This window comes from Apodemus sylvaticus, chromosome 10 (assembly GCF_947179515.1).
Source record: "Apodemus sylvaticus chromosome 10, mApoSyl1.1, whole genome shotgun sequence".
Taxonomy (NCBI): domain Eukaryota; kingdom Metazoa; phylum Chordata; class Mammalia; order Rodentia; family Muridae; genus Apodemus; species Apodemus sylvaticus.
In genome coordinates, this window is record NC_067481.1 from 43,275,177 (window position 1) to 43,297,816 (window position 22,640).

Consider the following 22,640-nt stretch of genomic DNA (forward strand, 5'->3'; position numbering starts at 1 on the left):
AATACCAAGAGATCATTTATACCTCATATGGATAAAAGGCCTAAATATAAGAATTAAGACTATGGTGCACATCTATAACTGTAACACTTAGGAGACTAAAACAAGACGATATGAACATGAGGCCAGACTGGCTATATAATTAACTCCAGACCAACATAGGCTACATATACTAAAACCTTGCCTCCAAAAAAAAGAAAAAGAGAGAGCAGGACGGGGACGGGGACGGGGACGGGGACGGGGACGGGGACGGGGACGGGGACGGGGACGGGGACGGGGACGGGGACGGGGACGGGGACGGGGAAGGGGAAGGGGAAGGGGAAGGGGAAGGGGAAGGGGAAGGGGAAGGGGAAGGGGAAGGGGACGGGGAAGGGGAAGGGGAAGGGGAAGGGGAAGGAAAGGAAGGAGGGAAGGAGGGAGAGGGGGAGAGGGGAAGAGAGGGAGGAGGGAGGGAAGGAGGGAGGGAGGGAGGGAAGGAGGGAGAGGGGGAGAGAGGGAGGAGGGAGGGAAGGAAGAAGGGAGGGAGGGAGGAAGGGAGGGAGGGAGGGAGGGAGGGAGGGAAGGAGGGAGAGAAGGGGGAGGGAGAACAAACAACTATAAAACCTCTTTAAAACAAAACCAAAAAGAGCCAGGGGGGGTGGTATACACCTTTAAATTTAGCACTTGGAAAGCAGAAACAGGCAGAACTCTGAGATTCTAGCCACCCAAGGTTACATAGTGTAACCTTGTCTCAAAAGAAAAGAAAAGCAACTAAAAACTTTCTATTAATTTTAAACTGATAGGTTAAACAACAAAAGAAAATGAAAAGGATGAATAGGATGTCATTATAGTTTAAATGTACATACGCTGGGCAATGGTGGCACACACCTTTAATCCCAGCACTTGGGAGGCAGAGGCAGCCAGATTTCTGAGTTCTAGACCAGCCTGGTCTACAGAGTGAACTCCAGGACAGCCAAGGCTATACAGAGAAACCCTGTCTCAGAAAAAAAAAAACAAAAAAACAAAAACAAAAAACATCTCTGGGTTTGTGACTCGGGCTTGCTATCCCAGCACTCAAGGAGTGCCATGATTTAAGGTTAGCCAAGGCTACAAACCAAGATCTTGTTACCCTCCCAAACAAACAAAACCCTAATAATAATAAATAACGCAATTAAAAATAAGCAAAGTATCTAAAGAGATATGTCTCATTTAAAGAAGCTCTCTACATCCTGTATCATTAAAGAAATGTGTACCAAAACTGGAAATCCTACTTATATACATTAAAAGATAGTATTGATGAGGATGTTTCTGCCACTTGGGAAACTGCTTGGTTGCTCATCAAAAAAACTATAGATAGCACTTGACTTAGTAACCCCACTTCTAGGCCTGTATTCAAAATAAAAACAGGCCCATCTGAAACAGCACTATTCCACAACAGGACAAAATCCTATCTCTTGATGAATAGGCGGGTCACAGCCACAGACTGGGGAAACTGCTCGGTTGGTAAAGTGATCTCCAGCAAGTGAAGGTTACTGCAAAGAGAGAGGTGAAAGGATCTCAGGAACTGGTGGCCATCAAGTCTAAGCAGGCTGTGAACTACAACTCTCAGTGAGAGACTGTCTCAAAATGAAGGTGAGCAGTGGTTGAAGAAGACACCCAGCACCAACCTCTAGCCTCCATACATGTATGAACCAGCACACATGCACTCAAATGGTACATCCAGTGGACTACTGTTTAGCAATAATGAAGTGCTGACACATGACAACACTGGTGAATCTTGAGAGCATTATTTTAAGCAAAAAATGACCATGTTATATGACTGCATTCATATAAACTGTCCTAAACAGGAAGATCTGTACAGAAATCAAGCAGCAATTCCCTAGGGCTTGGAAATAGAGTGAGAAATGAAGAATTAATGAGAAGTCACTAGAGATAGCTTCTTTCTGAAGTGATAGATTGCTCTGAAATTTGTGCTGGTCATTATACAAACTTAGTGAATACAGTTTTTACACACACACACACACCACTCACTCATTGAATTATGTAACTCTGAAGTGAACTTTAGGAGATGGGGAGATAGCTCAGTCTGTAAAGTTTTTGCCACACAAACCTGAGGACCTGTGTTCAAGCCCCAGAACAAAAAAAAAAGGGGGGGGGGGAAGAAAAATCAAGGTATGGTGGCACTTTTAATCCCAATTCTGGAGAGGCAGAGAAGGAGAATCCCCAGGATGGCAACAGCCAGCCAGTATACCCTAATCAGGAAGTTCTAAGTCCCTGTCTCAAAAGATTGAGTCAGGCATAGTTAGTTTTAGCACTCAGGAGACAGAGGCAGAGACACTAATGGATCTTGTAAGTTGAGGCCAGCTATTCTACATAAAAAGGTTTTGGGCCAGCTAGGGCTCCATGAGACCTTGTCTCAAAAATAAAATAAAATAAAAAATCAAAAGGTAGAACACTCCTGAGGAACATGCATGCACACACACGTGTGCATGTATGCACACACGAACACATGAATGTTATAAAGCTAGCTTTAAAAAAAAAAAAAAGCTACAATCTTCTTAAAACACATGAAATTACTGGCCAGACATGGTGGTGCACAGCTTTAATCCCAACACTTTAGAGGCAGAGGCAGAGGCAAGTAGAACTGCTGAGTTCAAGGCCAGCCTGGTCTACAGAGAGTTCCAACAGAGAAACCCTGTCTCAAAAAAATACAAATAAACAAACAAACAAGAAAAACTGCCATTCTTACAAGGCAAACACTAAATGCTAGCAATATTTTCTGCAAGGAACCATGCAGCTAGCCTGGCCTAGCTGCCTTAAAAGGCATGTTCCGTAGGTTTTTCATGTTAGAGTCCATGGCTCCTGGCACACAACATGCCTTCCTGTTCCTGAGAAACTGAGACACCCCTCAAGCAGTGAAGCAAGCAGACCTTTGTGTTTCTCTGGTATGTTCCCTTAATAGCTAAGGAGGCATAGAAACTTAACAGGACAATTGGTCTTAAATATTAATCTTGTATACCCTGTATGCCTTGCAAATATCATTGTTTCCTGGCAACTACAACTGTATTTATCCTGGCAACTGTCATTATATTCTGTTGCTGATAAAGATATAAAACGTCTGACTGCACTGAATAAAACTGTCACAGTCTCAGTTGTGCTGTGGCCCCTTCAACCTGGCCTGATTTAATTCCTTGAGGCCATCCATTATCAGGTGACCTTGGACCAGTAAGTAAGTGCAGGTGCTTACTGGTGTCCTTGAACAGGTTCATGAAATATGGGGATTTAAAAAGAAAGAAAAGGGGAGAACAGGTTAAAAGGTGAGGAACCCTTGGGAATCCTGTGCACACAAGTGTAATAAGGCAGGAGCATTCACTGGAGATAAAAAAGATGGGACAGGGCAGGGTTAGAAGAGTAACAAAGTTGCTGGAAGAAAGAGTTAATGCAGGTGCTATCAGTTGAACTTCCTGAAGTTCATTGGCAAACTTCAGCCTTCTTTCCCTGAAGAGGGATCTCTGGATCCCAGAATTTGGTCAGAGTTAAGAAGAGCAAGTAAACGGAGAATTAGATGCAAGAGGACTAGGAAAAAATTCCTAATGATGCTTTTCAGCTTAGAAAAGAAATAAAAACAGTAACAGATAAAAATGACAGTTAAAATTGAAAATAAAAGTCATCAAGAAAAAAACAGAACACTGGAAATGTACAAAGAAAAATTAGAACCTCAAGATATATATACATGTATTTGTTTTGTTTTGGTTTGGTTTTGGTTTTCGAGACAGGGTTTCTCTGTGTAGCCCTGACTGTCCTGGAACTATAGACCACGCTGGCCTCGAACTCAGAAATCCGCCTGCCTCTGCCTCCCAAGTGCTGGAATTAAAGGTATGGGCCACCACTGCCCGGCTCTCAAGATATATTATGTAGCATCTCTCTCTGCTAAGAGTTGAGGGTTCCCCTCCTTGTGCTGATTTTGCTCCCCCACCTCCAACTCCAATTTCCCCCACTCTCTACCCTGTCCAGTAAGTGCAGTTCCTGATAGTATGGAACTTTTTTTTCCATCTTACTGAGGTTGTTAAAGAGGTTTCTCACCAACATGAGAGAATTAACTACTTTTTAAGTCACAGTACAAGTCTACCAGCCAAGAGTCTTTGTATTGAGTATAAGAGATCAAAAAGACACGGAAGTATTCATTTTTACCAGTGAGTGAAACACCCAATCCTAGTAACCCAAGGCAACGTTAGAAATTATATCCCCACTTCATTTAAAACTCTTAAGGGTCTTCAGCAGACTTGTGTTCAATATGGATCAACTGTTCCTTTTATATTGTCTCTCCTTGATTTCTATTTCTGGGAAAGTTTTTCTTTCCTCTGACTGGAGGATCTTAGCAAATACTTATTTTACTGGAGATAAAAATTTAGTGTAGAAGACTAATTATTCAGAAAGATGTCAGGACCAAGCTATTAGAAATCAATAAAGTAGGGACTAGAGAGATGGCTCAGCAGTTAAGAACACTAACAGCTCTTCTAGAGGTCCTTAGTTCAATTCCCAGCAACCACATGGTAGCTCACAACCATTTGTAATGGGATCCAATGCCCTCTTCTGATGTGTCTGATCACAGCTGCAGTGTACTCATACATATAAATCTTTTTTGAAAAAAGTCAAAATAGTGAACCCTTACCTTTTGAAGTGTTAGTAGGAGATGGCACATATAATGATGCTCAACAGATGACATATCCCCCTGAAGCTTGTAAACAAATCAATGCTTTGGTTTTATAAGGCATGGCCTAACTTACCAGATTCTGGAAAAAAGACTAAAAAAACTTTCTGAAATTAGACAGGGGCCTGATAAGCATATCCAGATTTTGTTTCCCATCTTTTGCAGGTGGTCAATCATCTGATAGTTGACAGGGAAGCAGGAATGATTACTGTTAAACTAGCATATGAAAATGCTAATGTTACATGCCAGACTGCCAAATAATCTGTTTTTACAAGGGAGATACTGTATACTCATATACTTCATATACTCAAGGGTTAACTCTGGCTAGAACCCTCCAAGGGTAGGTAATGCCTCAAATACTGGCAAGCATTTTCAAGAAGGGGGGGAAAAAAACTTTAAAAAAAAAAAAGGGTATCTTCTTCCTTTTCTTGTAAGTTATATGGATGATATTCTACTTTCTGCTAAAAATAAAATACTACAAGATCTGTTTACAAAAATAGGATTAATTCTTTAAGCTTTCTTTAAGAGAAATTAATTCTTTCTTTAAGAGAAATTAAAATTTTTGTTAATACTTCGATTGACTTAGCACTGGATTTTACTATTTTATGTCCCTGTAAAATATTTAAAAAAAAAAACAAACAAACAACAACAACAAAAAAACAATGCTCCTACATACATACAAGCCTATTCAGAAATTTTGCCAAAAGTTTGACACAGGGAAGACCCTGATCAGTCATTGGTGTCAGTTAAATGCTCCTTATATGATCTTTATGATTCTTATGTCTTCTTCAATGATGTACCTACTAGTGAGGCGTTCATAGTCCTACAAACAAACTCTCAGCCATGGTATTAACATCAGCCTTAATCCACTGGACCACAAAGGAAAACATAAGAGTCAAAGGAAAGCTAATTGGAACAAGGAAAGAGACTAGCATGGGAGAAAGATAAAAAAGTTACAGGAGGAGTTGAGTATGACTGACCTACATTACACACCTCTATGAAAATGTAATGATGAATCTCATTATATATAATCATATATGCTAATAAAAACACCAAAACAATAAAAAAAAAAATCACCCAGCTTCCAAAAAGGGACTCAATTTCCTGACACACACTCCTTTGTGTGTGTGTGTGTATGTGTGTGTGTTTGTATGTGTGTAAGTATAAGCCAGGTCAACTTGTTAAAGTCAGTTCTCTCCTTTTCTTCCCTGGGGATCTTCCTTTCTTTCTCTCTCCTCCCACTCACCCCCCCCCCCCCCCGCCCCCCAGTACTGGAATTAGAAGTCTGTTACCACACCTGGCTTTTTTTTTTTTTTAAAGATTTATTTATTTACAGAATACACTGTGGCTCTCTTCTGACACACCAGAAGGGGGCAACAGATCACATTACAGATGGTTATGAGCTGCTATGTGGTTGCTGGGAATTGAACTCAGGACCTCTGAAAGAGCAGTCAGTGCTCTTACCCACTGAGCCATCTCTCCAGCCCCACACCTGGCTTCTTACATGGGTTCTGGGGATCAAACGCAGATCATCAAGTCTGTATGGCAAGCATTTTACAAACTGAGCTATCTCCCCATTTACCCCAACTAGCCTTATCAAAGTTACATAATGCAGTAGATTGTTTTGTTGTTTGTTTCAGAATATTCACTAAGTTATACAACTCCTCACGACTAATTTCAGGTGTTCCTCTGGAGCTGTACACCTCGTGTTCTTGAGACAGGTTCTTTCAATGAGACTTGGGGCTGCCTCACAGATTAGGACAGGCTGACTGACCAGTAAACCTCAGGAATTATTCTGTCTCTGTCTCCCTGGAATGGGATTGGAGGCCTTGGACTTGAGTTCTAGGAATCAAGCTCAGATCCTTGGGTGTGCACAGCAAGGGTTTTTCCAAATGAGCCATGCCCGCCTTGGACTTCTGACCAAGGCATGATCCACTATGCCCAGCTCCATTTTCAAAGTTTAAGAGACCAAAACTTAAAAGCCAACAAGATGGCCTGTCACCAAGCCTGAGTTTAATCCAGAATCCTCAAGTTAGAAGAACAGAACCAGCTCCCTAAAACTGTCCTCTGACTTCCACATACACAGTATTAGCATACATCCATTCTCCCTCCCCCCACAAAAATAAAAATGTAACAAGAAAAGTAGATTTGAAGTATATTAAAAATAGTAATATGGGGGAGGAGGTGGAGAAATGGCTCAACAGTTAATTATGTTAAGTTAATGCTCTTCCTGAGGACCTGTGAGTTCAGATCCCAGCACCTACATCAGGTAGCTCACAACTATTTGTAACTCCAGCTACAGGGATCCAACATTTCTGATTTCCATGAATATGCACAGATGTGAAAATACTTACATAGACATATACACATAAAATAAATACTAAAAAATAAAATACAGGGGGATGGAGAGATGACTCAGCAGTTAAAGAGGGCCGGCTACTCTTCCAGAGGACCCAAGTTCAATTCCTAGCATCCACATGACAGCTCGCAACTGCCTGTAACTCATGTTTCACGAGATCCAACACCCTCATTCACACAGACATACATGTGATCAAAACACCAATGCACATAAAATAAAAATGAAAAATTACAAAAACAAATACAGTAGCTTTATAGTAGCCTATAAAACATTTGTAACTTAGCAGGGCAGTGGTGGTGCCTTTAATCCTAGCACTTGGGAGGCAAAAAGGCAGGTGGATTTCTGAGTTTGAGGCCAGCCTGGTCTACAGAGTGAGGAGTGAGTTCCAGGACAGCCAGGGCTACACAGAGAAACCCTGTCTCAAAAAAACACTTAAAAAAAATTTTAAAAACTTAAAAAATTCAGCTACTATTTCAATGAAATGACTTTTACTGTTTTAAGTTTAAAGCTTAAAGCTGATGCTGTTCTTTAAACTTGAGATTAAGCACAGCTGGCTTCCCAGAAATTTATTCCCATGCTACTAGGTAAACACTAGAACTGAGCTACACTTCCAGCCAAGTTTTTCAGAAATCTAAAGCAGGACTTTACTTGACAAATTTATAAATTGTAAACTACCTGAAATACTTCTTAGGAACAAGTAAAAAATAACTGCTAACAATCAGTAAGAATAGCTGAGTTTGGAATCCACTCATTTGGCTAGCTTAGAGGTCTCATTTTTATTTCTACCAGTTTACTTACCCAAATGCAATGCTTCCTGGTACCTCTTGGTATCAAAATACAAAGACACCAGCCTTGCCTAGGAAAGAGAAAAGGCATTGATTACAGAGAACAAGGGGAGAAGCCACAGAAAGAAATCAAAGGTTGACAGTCACAGAACACTTACTGTTCTGTACGAGATCTGACGATAACATCAAGCTCAACACAACAACTGACTCGGCCCCAGTACTATTCTTACTATGGCCAAATAACTACACCATACTGCTGCTTATTTTCTATACAAAAAAGCAAAAGTACCTTAAACCTTCAAGAAGAAATCAAAATAAAAGAAAGCCACCAAGCATAAAGCATGGTAGCTCACATCTATAAACACAGAATTCAGGAGACTGAGACAAAAAAGTTCCCATCCTGAGCTGCAGAAAGAGAGAGAGTGTGTCGGGGCAGTGGTAGAGCACACCTTTAATCCCAGCACTTGGGAGGCAGAGGCAGGTGTTTTCTGAGTTCGAGGCCAGCCTGGTCTACAGAGTGAGTTCCAGGACAGCCTGGGCTATACAGAGAAACCCTGTCTGGGGGGTGGGGGGGACCAAGAGAGAGAGGTGAAGAGGTAGGGAGGTGGGGAGGGAGGGAGGGAAAGGAAAGTACTTCTAGCAGGGACCAGGGACATTCCTATAACTGGAAGCACTGTCAACCCTTAGGTAACAGAGTGGCATTACTTATACTTCCATCTTAGCTAACATTACAGATCTGAAGCCAATGTTGAGTAGACACCTACCTCCAATGCTTGGCGTAAGAAAGTTCTTTTCTCTGATTTGGCCCATTCGATGCACTCTAAACATAGCTCTACCTGCAAGAGAGACATACATGTAACGTAACATGGATGCCCTTACCTTCTTCCAACTAAGCACAACTAGAAGCAGGAAAGTTCTACGTCTTTCAGATCCCCCATGTTATTCACACAGTCCACAGGGTGCTGGCCCACAAGATCTCAACATGTAATGCTTATGCTGTAATCAAGAAGCAACTTGGCTTTTAAAAATTATAATTCTTTGGCCCGGCATGGTGGTGCACACCTTTAGTTCCAGCATTTGGGAGAAAGTAGCAGGCAAAACCCTATGAGTTATAGGCCAGTCAGCCTGGTCTACATAGTGAGTTCCATGACAGCCAGGGATATATAGAGACCCTGTCTCAAAAAAAAAAAAATTGTTCTTTGAAAAAAAGCTTCCTTTTTCTACCTTCCTACTAGATATTCAGAATTTCTCAACACATAGTCCTGGAATATCTATTTTTATGATATCGTAGGTATCTTTAAAGCCAACTCTCTCCCTGAAGAGTTGAAAATGGTAATACAAATACTGTGACTATGCTAGTAAAAAAAGGTGAAACTCCACACATTAAAAAAAAAAAAGCGGGGGCTGGAGAGATGGCTCAGTGGTTAAGAGCACTGACTGCTCTGCCAAAGGTCCTGAGTTCAAATCCCAGCAACCACATGGTGGCTCACAACCATCTGTAACGAGATCTGACTCTTTCTTCTGGTGTGTCTAAAGACAGTTACAGTGTACTTACATATAATAAATAAATAAATTTAAAAAAAAAAAAAAAGCCTATTCCTAACAGCTGGAAGGCTTAAAACATCTAGCTCACTCTTTCTCCTCAACACTATTATCATTCACACAGAAAAATAAATACAGTAAACTTAGTTTATATTAAAGGGGAAAATAGGAGCTGGAGAGATGGGTCAGCGGTTTAGAGCACTGACTGTTCTTCAGAGGACCTGGGTTCAATTCCCAGAAACCACATGGTGGCTCACAACCATCCAATGCCATCTTCTAGTATGTCTGAATACAGGTGACAGTGTACATATAAATAAAATAAATATTTTTTAAGGCTGCTAATAAGAATATAAGGCAATGAAATGAGAAAATGAACTTCCCGGAGAACTGCTAATGCAGTGGGTTCTTATGTATATTTCAAGTCCTTCTGAGAGACACTGTGGGAGGAAAACTGAAGAAAATAATCTAACATGATGAGACTGACAAGCTCATGAAGTAAACAAAACACTGAGACAATTCACTAGGACTAGGATAATGAATTCTAACTCCTCACTGAAGCCCCCTGGTGGCTACCTAATCTCCAATGCTAAACAAACAAAAACTAAAAGCAAGCCAATCACAACCTTAAGAGTTTTGCAGTATGTTATGAAAAGCTAAATTCAATGAAATGAAAATATCCTGATTTTTGTTTTTCTGTGTTTTCAAGACCGGGTTTCTTTGTGTAGCCTTGGCTGTTCCAGAACTAGCTCTGTAGACCAGGCTGTCCTCCAACTCAGAGAGACCCACCTGCCTCTGCTCCTGAGTACTGGAATTAAAGGCATACATGCGCCACCACCACCTGGCTGTTTTGAATATTTTTAACAAGGAAAATACAATAGTTTTAAGTCATATATGACTTGTGAGGCTAAGAAAATGTCCATCAGTTTTACCTGGAGTGCTTTCCCAAATACTACAAAATGAATGCTGAAAAATTGGTACATTCCTCTTTACTATGTAATATTTCAATAAATACTTCAAAGGGTTGAAGAGATGGCTCAGCAGTTAAGAGCACTGGCTCCAGAAAAAAAAGAAGAAAAAAAAAGGTGGTGGAGGCGCACACCTGTAATCCCAGCACTCTGGGAGTCAGATTTCTGAGTTCCAGGACAGCATAGTCTACAGACTGAGTTGCAGGACAGCCAGGGCTATATAGAGAAACCCTGTCTTGAAAAAAAAAAAAAAAAGAAAGAAAGAAAGACAAAGAAAAAAAGAGCACTGGCTGCTCTTCAGAGGACCCAAGTTCAATTCCTAGGACCCACATGTGACTCCAATTCCAGAGGATCTAATACCCTTACACAGACAAGCATACATGCAGGCAAAACATCAATGCACATAAAATAAGAAACCTCAAAATAGTCCTAAGCAAGAGACAGTTGAGTCTACTCTAGCATCTCACCCACCCCTGATAATCCAGATGTTAAGTGATTTTCACAAGGTCACCTATCAGCTTTCCCTTCCCCTAGCATTCTTCCTGCCTTAACCAAGACTTCAATTAAGGTCACTACAGACACTCTCCTAGAACAAGAAAGTTTCTGAACCTTACAAATGAGTTCGAAATCTATTTTCAATTACTGAGTATATGGCTTGCTTTATCTATAATAATTATGAAATCAGTGCCAGTCCTGGAGAAAAAAATTTAAAGGTCATGGAGCTTGCTAAATATTATTTTGTCTAAGTGACTTAGTGCTTCCTTCCACCATCTGGATACCAAGAATGGGTATAAGGTCATCAGGTTTGGCAGCAGGCATCTTTACCAGATAAGCCATTTTGTCAACCCCTCTGTCTCATTTTATTGATAAAAAGCTCTTGGGCTGGAGAGATGGTTCAGGGGTTAAGAGCACTGACTGTTCTTCCAGAAGTCCTGAAATCATTCCCAGCAACCACATGTAATGGGATCTGATGCCCTCTTCTGGTGTGTCTGAAGAGAGCAATGGTGTACTCATATACATAAAATAAATAAAATCTAAAAAAAAAAAACCTCTTTAACACAAACAAGTCTAGCGCTCTGAAAAATATTCTTAGACTTCCTCAGGCCTCAATAGTGCTAAAACAGTGAGCCATCTATGGCTTTCTTCTCTATGTTTTCTTATTAAAAGAAAATTTTAAAGAACCAAGAATAAAATCCTGTATCAATTTTCCCACAACAAAAACTTTTGAGTCACCTAAACAAGGAAAAGATGTGTTCATATATCCATTAAATAAACTCATATCTAGGGGCTGGAGAAATGGCTAATTAATTGGTTAAGAGCACTGGCTGCTCTTCTAGAGGACCCAGGTTCAATATTCAGCACCTTCATAGGGGCTCACAACTGTCTTAACTCCAGTCCCCAAGGATTTAACAACCTCTTCTGCCCTCTGCGGACACTAGCTAGTGCACAGACACACATGTACACAAAACATAAATCATTAAAACAATACATACAAAATCATTAGGTTAAAAAAAAAAACCTCATATCTTAATTCAAGAAAATATTTTCTGAATACCCAAGGCCTGATACCTGATACATTCCTTCTCCTTCAAGTACTAATTACGTAATTCCTTTAAGACAAACTACTCTAGGGGCCAGAAAGACAGCTCTGCTATTAAAGATAACTGGCAGCTCTCACAGGAGACCTGGGTTTGGATCCCAGCACCTACATGGCAGTTCACAATGGCCTGTAATTCCAGTTTCAGGGGACCCAACATTCTCATCTGACCTCTTCAGGCACTGGACACACATGGTGCACATATATACATGCAGGCAAGACACTTATGCACATAAAATTAACTTAGAAAAAATTAAATAGCCATAGAATGTGACATGTACTGGGAATGAAGAAAGCCTTGAGTTACCTCAAGGTATGGAATGAAATTATGATAAAGATGGTAAGGTAAATGTGTAATTGTCATATAAGGTAAAAAAAAAAAAAAATTCAGATATAGAGCATGTATAAAATACAATGTGGGACACTGAAGAAGTTAAGATCAAATCAACATTAACAAGAAAAAAATGTCCAAGAAAGTAAACCTGAGATGGGATTAAAGAAGGAAAAATGCACAACATGAGTAGCAGATGGATTCTCAGCAAACCAAGCACAAAACAGTATTCAGAAGAGGGAGATCAAGGTGCTGTTGTAGATTGTATCCCAGAAAGCCATGAATTACCTAAAGCTGACAGTGGCAAGCCACTGAAGGATCAAGCAAGAACAGGAGAGATACAAAAATTTTAGAATGCTAGTTGGTAAAATATCTTTGAAAATAAGACAGGCAGTGTTGGTGCACACCTTCAATCCCAGCACTTGGGAGGCAGAGGCACGTAGATTTCTGTGATTCGAGGCTACAGTAAGATGGTCTCAAAAGAAAACAAGAAAATCCAAAAAACAAAACAAATAAAAAGAAAAAAAAATAGTTGAAAAAGAAAAATAATATAAAGCCAAGTGGTTAGTGGAGCATGCCTTTAATCATAGCACTCGGAAGGCAGACGCAGGCGGGTCTCCTCAGTTCCAGGGTAGCCAGGGCTACACATAGAAAGATGGTGGCGCACGCCTGTAATCCCAGCATTCTGGGAGGCAGAGGCAGGCGGATTTCTGAGTTCGAGGACAGCCTGGTCTACAGAGTGAGTTCCAGGACAACCAGGGCTATACAGAGAAACCCTGTCTTGAAAAACCCAAAATCCAAAAAAAAAAAAAAAAAATGTAACCCTGTCTCGAGGGAGGGGAAGGGAAGAAGACAGGGGAGGAGGAGGGGGAGAGGGAGAAGGAGGACAGGAGGACAGAGAGAGGGCCAGGGAGAGGGGAGAGGAGGGAGGAGAGGGTGAGGGAGGAGGGAGAGAGAGGAACTGGAGGTGACTTGGGAAGAAAAAAAGTATGGAAATCAAGTGTGGTAGCACACACCTATAATCCAGAAAGCTGTTCTCTGACTCCCACACATGCATCACAGAACATGGGTACACACACAAAGTGTGATTTTTTTTTTATTGCAAATAACCTATAACCCACAAAAACTATCAAAACAAATCCAACCAATGGAATAGACAGAATCTTCTTTTTATAAAAGTCAAATTGTTAGCTGGGCAGTGGTGGTGCATGCCTATAATCCCAGCACTCTGGGAGACAGAGGCAGGCAGATTTCTGAGTTCAAGGCCAGCCTGGTCTACAGAGTGAGTTCCAGGACAGCCAGGGCTATACAGAGAAACCCTGTCTCAAAAAAAAAAAAAAAAATCCAAAAAACAAATAAACAAACAAATAAACAAAAGTCAAATTGTTAATTAATTGTCCAAAAAAAAGTCTTGCCGGGCAGTGGTGGCACATGCCTGTAATCCCAGCACTTGGGAGGCAGAGAACAGCAGGCGGATTTCTGAGTTCAAGGTCAGCCTGGTCTACAGAGTGAGTTCCAGGACAGGCTATACAGAAAAACCCTGTCTCGGAGAAGAAAAAAAGTCTTTACTAAACACTGAAGTTACACACACATATGAACATGACAAAAATGCAGCCAGATATGGTAGTGCACGCCTGTAATCACAGTACCTGGAAGGCTACAAGAGGATTTCAAGTTCCACACCAGCCTAAGCTATAAGAACCTGACTCATAAGGACAAATGAGCCAGGCCTGGGGGTACACTTGTAATCCTAGCACTTGGAAAGCAGATGCAGGAGGGTCTCTATTGGTTTGAGACCAGACTGGATTACCTAACAAACTCCAGACCAGTCAGGACTGCACAGTGAAACATCTCTATGAAAGGACAAGCCATATTACAAAGCCCCACCGTGTAGATAAAGAAGAGCACCCAGTTAGGAAGCTGAGGATCCTCCCACAAAGGACTAAGAGTTAAAGGCCTGCTTTTAACCCTAGCATTCGAGAAGTAGGGGCAGGTGGATCTCTCTGAATCCCAGGCCAATCTGGTAGTCAACATAGTGAGTTCCAGGTTAGCCAAGGATACAGTGAGGCTGTCTCAAAAAATTTTTTTCTAAAGAAAAAATGATTTTTAATAAAGTTCAAAGTTATTAGTCAGAAGCCAACAGTCATTGGTCAGCCTGTCTTAAGGAATTCTACTTCAGACCAAAGATGAACACATGAATACAAAGTACAATTTAGAAAACAAGTTAGGACTTGATGAAAATCAACATTTCTAAAAAGTATGTTTTCCTTAATTCACCAAATAACTATAATGCTTTGATTCAAAAGCATTTATCTAAATATTTTCTATTTTTGAGCTATTATCATAAACCAGAAACAAGGAAACTGAAGATTGCAAATAAAGCTGATAGTTTGGCTTCAAAGAAACATCAGAGTAGTAGGGCTGGAGAGGTGAGCCAGAGGCTGTGAGCACACACTGCTCTCCCAGAGGACCTGAGCTCAGTTCCCAGCACTCACATAATGGTTTACAACCATCCATAAGACTAGTTCCAGGGCATTTAATGCCCATTTCTGGCCTCAAAGGGCACCAGACACATATGAAGACACATATACATTCATGAAGGCAAAACACTTTATACACATAAAATAAATAAATCTAAAAAATAAAAAGCAGTGGTGGCGCACGCCTTTAATCCCAGCACTTGGGAGGCAGAGGCAGGTGGATTTCTGAGTTTGAGGCCAGCCTGGTCTACAGAGTGAGTTCCAGGATAGCCGGGGTTATGAGAGAAACCCTGTCTCGAAAAACCAAAAAGAAAAAAATAAAAGAAAACAGCCTTAACAAAATATAATTCCAAAGTAGGATCCATGTGTACTGGATTTCTGAAATCCCTCACTTAGTCCAATATATTACAGTGGAATTTTGTTTTTACCTGCAAGTTTACCTAAGATATAGTAGATAATCAGACATCCCAGCCCCTGACTTTATGTATTATCATATATCTTATATATTATCCGTCTTCCCTCTTAAAACGCAATCTACATAGAGTACTCCTGTGTTTCCAACTGCATCCCTCCTGGCTACAGGACTACTACAGGCTCCAGAGAGGAACGTTTCTGAACAGCTCCAAGTCCAGGTTAAACTTAAGTAACACGTATAAACCATCAGTCACTCCCCGACATGAAACACGACAGATGGATGCTCAGCCCTTAATAAAGGCATGTAAGCCATACAAAACATGACAAGAAAGGATGCCACAAGGCTCAACTGGTGCTCATAAGAAACTTTGAGACACAAGATGAAAGGTACCACAGACACAGAAAACATTACAAAGGTGTGGCAATACAATACCTCAAAGACAAGAATCAGTTTGTGACCCTGATGTAATGAGGATTCCAGGGACCACTGACAATCTCCACTTACAAAGCAAAGCATGGAACAGACTCAAAGTATCAAATGCCCTGTAACAAAGAGAGACTGACATGATAAGTCCTGAGCATCCCCCAGCTGTCCCTTCCACACAGCACCACAGTGACTTAAGTAGGCATCTTTCACCAAAACACACTTCTTCCCAGGCTATGTGCTTCCTGCCATTAACATAACTTACCTCCTGCCCTGTAGCTGCTTCCATATCTAGAAACAGATCAAGAAGAGACCGGACCAGACGAGCTGCTTTAGCTTTACTGATGGAATTCAAGAAAGGTCGAACATACTTCAGGAGGCCTCCAAGCTCTGTGTGGAGCAATTCAGAAAATAAAATGTAAATTTTAATATTAGAAACAAAATCTTGCCGGGTGGTGGTGGCGCACGCCTGTAATCCCAGCACTCTGGGAGGCAGAGGCATGCGGATTTCTGAGTTCGAGGCCAGCCTGGTCTACAGAGTGAGCTCCAGGACAGCCAGGGCTATACAGAGAAACCCTGTCTCAAAAAAAAAAAAAAAAAAAAACAAATCCAAAACAAAACAAAACAACAACAACAACAACAAAAGAAACAAAATCTTTTCTTTTGTTTTTTTTTTTTTGTTTGGTTTGGTTTGGTTTGGTTTGGTTTGGTTTGGTTTGGTTTGGTTTTTCAAGTCAAGGGTTTCTCTGTGTAGCCCTGAACTCACTCTATAGACCAGGCTAGCCTTGAACTCAGAAATCTGCCTGCCTCTGCCTCCCAAGTGCAGGGATTAAAGGCATGGGAAACAAAATCTTCATTTGAAAAGTTGAGCCTCAGGGGGTGAAGGTGCTGCTGCTAAATCTGATGGCCCACCTTAGACCCCTGGACTAAATTCCTGCCGACTGTGTTTTAAGCTCCACACAAGCACATAGCATGCATGTATCTCCCAAATACACACAAATAAATACATTAATAAATGTTTTTTAGAAATCCATTAAACTCTATTTAAGAAAACTGAGCCTCTATAATAAAAAAAAACCATACCCGGTTTAAGTCTAATGGAGCACACTAGAAATGTTAACAATTCCCAGCAAAGCCTGGTATGGTAGGTCACACCTGTAATCCTAGCACTTAAGCAGGAAATAGAATTACTGTGACTCTGAGGCCAATTACATGAGTTCTAAGTCTACAGTGTGAGGCACTATCTTACACTTTAACTCACATCTACCAAGGTTGAACTCCACCCCAGCCTATCCACTGGACCACTATGAAAACCTCCAGGGAAATGCCCATCTATGCACCATTTATCAATTTTAATGAAAGAAACGCAGCAAAGTACTTCTATTATCAAGAACGGTTTTATAAAACATGAACTATGCTGTGTACCTGCCCACCATAGACAAAAATTACAACCAGCAAATATCAAGTCACAAGGGTAATCTTTTCACTCTTCAAATCTATGCGTTAGCAGTTTCCCTCAGACAGGTTTCCAACTCCAGGCCTCAGTGTCTCTGTGCAGCCTTTCAGCAGTAACACTTCTTTGGCACAGTGAGATCAGGGTAACTTGTCCTTAATGAGTTTCATTATACACTTTAAAAATTCCTCATAAACCTAAGTCTGAAGTAATGACTTAAAAAGCTGTCCACCAGCCAGGCGGTGGTGGCACAAGCCTGTGATCCTAGCACTTGGGAGGCAAAGGCAGGTGGATTTCTGAGTTCGAGGCCAGCCTGGTCTACACAGTGAGTTCCAGGACAGACAGGGCTATACAGAGAAACCCTGTCTCAGGGAAAAAAAAAAAAAAAATCCAAACAACCAAAAAAAAAAAAATTATTCATCATAAAGCTTTCTTCCTTTTAGAAAAGAGGGCAGCTCCAGAAATCTAAGGGAGTGACTTTTAGTTGCAATAAAGAGGTACTAATTGAACAAGAAAAATTAGACAATGCTTTGTTTTGTTTTTGAGACAGGATTTCACTATCCTGGAACTCACGATGTAGACCAGGCTGGCTTCAAACTCAAGAATCCACCTGCCTCTACTTCCTAAATACTGGGATTAAAGACATGTGTGCCACACCACCCAGTCACAATGTTTTTAGGATTAGGATTTATTTTTATTGTTTTGTTTTGGTTTGGTTTTGGTTTTTTCCAGACAGGGTTTCTCTGTGTAGCCCTGGCTGTCCTGGAACTCACTCTGTAGACTAGGCTGGCCTCGAACTCAGAAATCCACCTGCCTCTGCCCCCCAAGTGCTGGGATTAAAGACGTGTGCCACCACCACCCGGCTATTTTTATTGTTTTTAATTACACTTGTACACCTGCAAATAAGAGCAAAAGTCCTTAGAGGTCAAAGATCAAAGAACTCAAGATGCCCTTAGAGCTAGTTACAGGTGGTTATAAACAACTCTATAGGAGTGATGGAAATCAAACTTGGGACTTCTCAGACAATAACAAGTGTTCTTTACTGTGCCATCTCTCCAACCCCTAGACAATGCTTTTAACTAAATAAGAAGTATTTTGGGAATGTAGGTTGAAACAATCTTAGTGCCAGTGTCTCTTTAATATTCTCTAATTGTAGACTCATCCTCCTGAGAACTCTAATTCAGGGCAAATGTTGCCCTCCTGAAAACAGAAATTCAGTGTCCTTGAAATCCTCATCTGCTACAGTCAGAGGATGCACAGAACTATGTGAGGTGCTAAAGGAGAGCTACACAGAACGGAAATGTTCATCCCTTCACTCCCCAGGACTGCCTGATTCCCAATGTCATTTTCTTCTCATTTTGCATTCTCATTTATATTCATATATTCACTATATGCCTACTTGGAAGGTGCCTTCATGCCAGAAGCCCACCTGAGTATCTTCCTAACCTCCATAAATTCTATACAGCCTTTAGAGGCTCAGCTAAGGAACTATTGAGTCTTCCATACAAACACCAGTCAACAGGGAATTTTTTTTAAAGATTTTATTTATTTGATACATATGATGAGTACACTACTGCTGTCTTCTGACACACCAGAAGAGGGCACCAGATTCCTTTATAGATGGTTGTGAGCCATCATGTAGTTGCTGGGAATTGAACTCAGGACCTCTGGAAGAGCAGTCAGTGCTCTTATCCTCTGAGCCATTTCTCCAGCCCAAACAGTGAATTTTTTCTCTCAGCAAATTCCTTCTTGTGCCCTTCTCTCTGCTTCCTGTCCACCATGAGTTGAACAGTTCTGTTCCACTTGTGACCTGCTACAACAATCAGAAGCTCTGGAACAATTGGCAAAATAAATCCCTCTTGTTCTAAGCAAAAAAAAAAAAAAAAAGAAAAAAGAAAATCCTAGCCCCATATGGAGTGCCCCAGGATAGTAGGATCACAATGAGTGAGTTCAAGGACTACAAAGTAAGTTTGGCACAGCCTAGACTACAGAGAGATAGATATCCTGTCTCAAAAGATCAGAAATGAGATTCTGTCTCACACACACACACACACATACACACACACACTTTTAAGCTTAAAGTATTCTATACAACATGGACTGTGCATGTAGAAGTCGGCGGAGGATGTGGCTGGCATGTATGTACTCCACTACTGAGATGCACACACCCCTAGTCCACGGATAGCTTTATTTATAGAACTAGTCTGACACAATAATCATTCTTCCATATTTTTCTATTAAGTTTGAAAAACTGTGAATTTAGTGACTAATATGCTCAAAAACCAGCCTATTCCAATCTTGATCAAAGAATTTTTTTAAACAAATCTGTATCTTTTTGTAGCTCTCTGTATCTCTTTCCACTGTCTTCAAATATTTTAAGGTAATGACCATTCACATTTCCTCAACCTTCCTCTTCTCAAAGCGAAAGGGCTCACTGTTTCAATGTGCCTCCAGCGTCCTTGTTTCCATTGACTTATCCCCTCAGTCGCCCTCCTGATAAATTCTATAAGTAAAAGAACTTCTGATATGCTATGGTAACTGAAAAAAATGTTCAAAGAGTAGGATAGAGCTGGCTACCACACAAAGCAGTCTTTTTAAAAACTGAGGAGAAATGGTTTTTTGAGAAAAGGTATCACTGTACAGCACAGGCTGGTATAAATTTACAAAATTCCTGCCTCCAATTCCTAACTGCTGAGATTATAGTAGTGTATCTCTATAACAGCAGCAAGATGGCATTATTGGTTCACACTGGACATTAATGGTCCATTAAGGGATTTTTTGCATAGAGTATTACAAAGGTACATAATTCTACATCTTTCTCTCTTTCAGTAAGTATCTTAAATATAAAAAATATATATATTTTTTTCTTTCTTCCACAACTGAACCAATCTTCCTAGGTTTGGCAATAACTGTGACTCTTAAATCTACGCCGTGCCAGGCAGTGGTGGCGCACGCCTGTAATCCCAGCACTCTGGGAGGCAGAGGCAGGTAGATTTCTGAGTTCGAGGCCAGCCTGGTCTACAGAGTGAGTTCCAGGACAGCCAGGACTACACAGAGAAACCCTGTCTCGAAAAAACCAAATCCAAAAAAAAACAAAAAAACAAAAAAATAAATAAATTCTACGCCATACTGAATTAAATAACCACAAAAATAACATGCCTTCCACTATGGCTTTAACCACAGGGATCAGATACTGATCAAAAAAAAAATCAAAATCAAAGGCAAATCAATATGATTTCTCAAGCCTGGAAATAATTATTAATATATAGTTCGATAATTAACCAGCCTACTGTAAACGTATAACCTATATCAATTAATATTCTAGCAAATGATAAAACAGCCTACTCACATCAAATATATATTCTACTTCATTCTTCTACTCTAAAGTTGGCAAACTTCTGTGAAAAGCCAGATAGTAAATATTTTTGGCTTTGCAAGCAAGGTTCTATGGTCTTAGATAGTAGCAGCTTACAAATGTCTCCACTGCAATACAATACAAAAAGCCAATAACAGAAATGGATGTGGCCATGTTCGATTAAACTTTGTTTGCAAATGCAAATGGCATGCCCCTGCAAATTTACTAGTTTTGAAGATGAGATTGGAATACTCTGATCATAATAACCCAGTTTTAATTAAAATCTCCTAATTAATCACCTATCCCAGGTCACTGATAATTTCACTTTGTAATAATGTTTTGTTTATTTCCTTTTTTGTTTTGTGCTTTGGGACAGGGTTTCTCTATGTACCCCTGGCTGCACTGGAACTTACTCTGTAGAGAGGCTGTCCTGGAACTCATGGAGTTCCTGCCTCTGACTACCCAGTGCTGGAATTAAAGGCATGTGTCACCATCGCCCAGGCTAGTTTGTAGTTTCTTGCTTGAGCTTTCTCTTATTACCTTTCTGAAATGTGGAATAACATTTGCTAGCTCGGAGTTCATATACTTTGTCCTCCATGATTTCCCTGATTAAGTGGATTGACACTTACACCTGCCAGTACTCCTTTGATGCCAACTGACAAAATTGTCAGAGCCAAGAGGAACAAACTTAGAAGAAGGACCATGTTCTCTCTCTTCTCTCACCTACCTTGTCTTTAATTCTCTTTCTGATGATATTTCTATCTTTTCTGTTTGAAAATCATTTTCCTTCCTAGAAAAGGCAGAAGTAAAACATGAACTAAGTATTCTTTCTGCCTTTGTCTCTAGCATCTACTATTATTCTCACTTTATCAGAGGAACAAATGATCTGATCTTATTTTAAATCTCCTTTCCTATTTTAGTCTATTAGTATTGAGTGTTCATTCTTAAATATTCTGATTCTTTCTATGTTTGTATAGTTCCTTAATTTCTGAAAATCATATTCCTAATTTCATTGGGATTATCTGTAATTAATGATCAGAATCTCCTTAGAATCTAACAAACTCAGCAGATTCTTTTTTCAACTCTTGGGAGAAAATTTCCACAGATCCTGAGCTCAGGCATCTTGATTGCTAATACTCAGAACTACTTTCAATCATTACTATACATCATACCTTATCTTAATCATTAACCTCCAAGTAATATTTCTACCAGGAATGCTATCATAAACTTTTTAGGCAGGGTACTTAGCACAGTGCTATATATCTATGAAATGAACAATAACGCAAAATTGAAGATTAAGGGAATAAACATGTTTTCAAAGCTAACAGTCAACAGATCTATCATATAATTATTGCATAGATAGATAAATACAACAGGTTCCAAGTCTTCCTTAGGATTTCTATTTTGTGAATACCGACCTGTAAGAACCAAACTGTCTTAGTCTAGAAGAGTTTTTGCAAACTACTATATTTCACCTATTAAATTCCAAGAAGCACCCAGGTGTAATACCGCACACCTTTATGGGAGGCAAAGACAGGCAGATCTCTGCAGATTTGAGGCTAGCCTGTTCCACATATTAAGTTTCAGGACATCAAGAGCTACAAAGAGAGACACTATCTCAAAGGGAAAAAAATATCCAATGAGTGAAGCTGTATACTCCCTAATTAATCACATATTAGAGAGGCAAGAATGAAGGAGAAAGGCATGAAATGAGATTTTAGTACCTCACTGAGAAGAATTACTCAAACACTCACTGTACATATTAGGCACAAGGTTATTTTGTTGTTTTCTTGAGACAGGTTCTCACTATATAACCCTGACCATCCTAGAATTCACTACATAGGCCAGGCTGGTCTCAAACTTCAGCCTACCTCTGCCTCCCAAGTACTGAGTAACAGGCATGTACGCCCCCATCTTTACTTAACTTTCTACTAATTGAGACAGCAATTAAAGAGAAAAATGATTATTAGTTGCAAAAGATCTTAGTTTACAAGTCCAAGTTTTTTTTTTTAATTGATTTCTTTTATGTATATGAATACAATGTCACTGTCTTCAGACACACCAGAAGAGGGCACCAAATCCCATTACAGATGGTGGTGAGCCACCATGTGGTTGCTGGAAATTGAACTCAGGACCTCTCAAAGAGCAGTCAGGGCTCTTGAACAATGAGCCACCTCTCCAGCCAAGTTTAAGAACTTTCTTTATAGCCAGACGGTGGTGGCACACGCCTGTAATCCCAGCACTTTGG

General features: G+C 40.3%; 1 protein-coding gene across 1 annotated transcript in view; it reads right to left on the reverse strand.

The window, feature by feature from the left end:
* Positions 1-22,640, reverse strand: part of Psmd11 (proteasome 26S subunit, non-ATPase 11) — a 45,210-nt gene that overhangs the window by 18,868 nt on the left and 3,702 nt on the right. The window contains exons 3-5 of the mRNA XM_052195038.1: positions 15,850-15,974; positions 8,596-8,667; positions 7,845-7,902 (exon numbers count right to left, since the gene is read on the reverse strand). Of these exons, the coding sequence (XP_052050998.1) occupies positions 7,845-7,902; positions 8,596-8,667; positions 15,850-15,974 (255 nt within the window). The remainder of the gene's footprint in view (positions 1-7,844; positions 7,903-8,595; positions 8,668-15,849; positions 15,975-22,640) is intronic.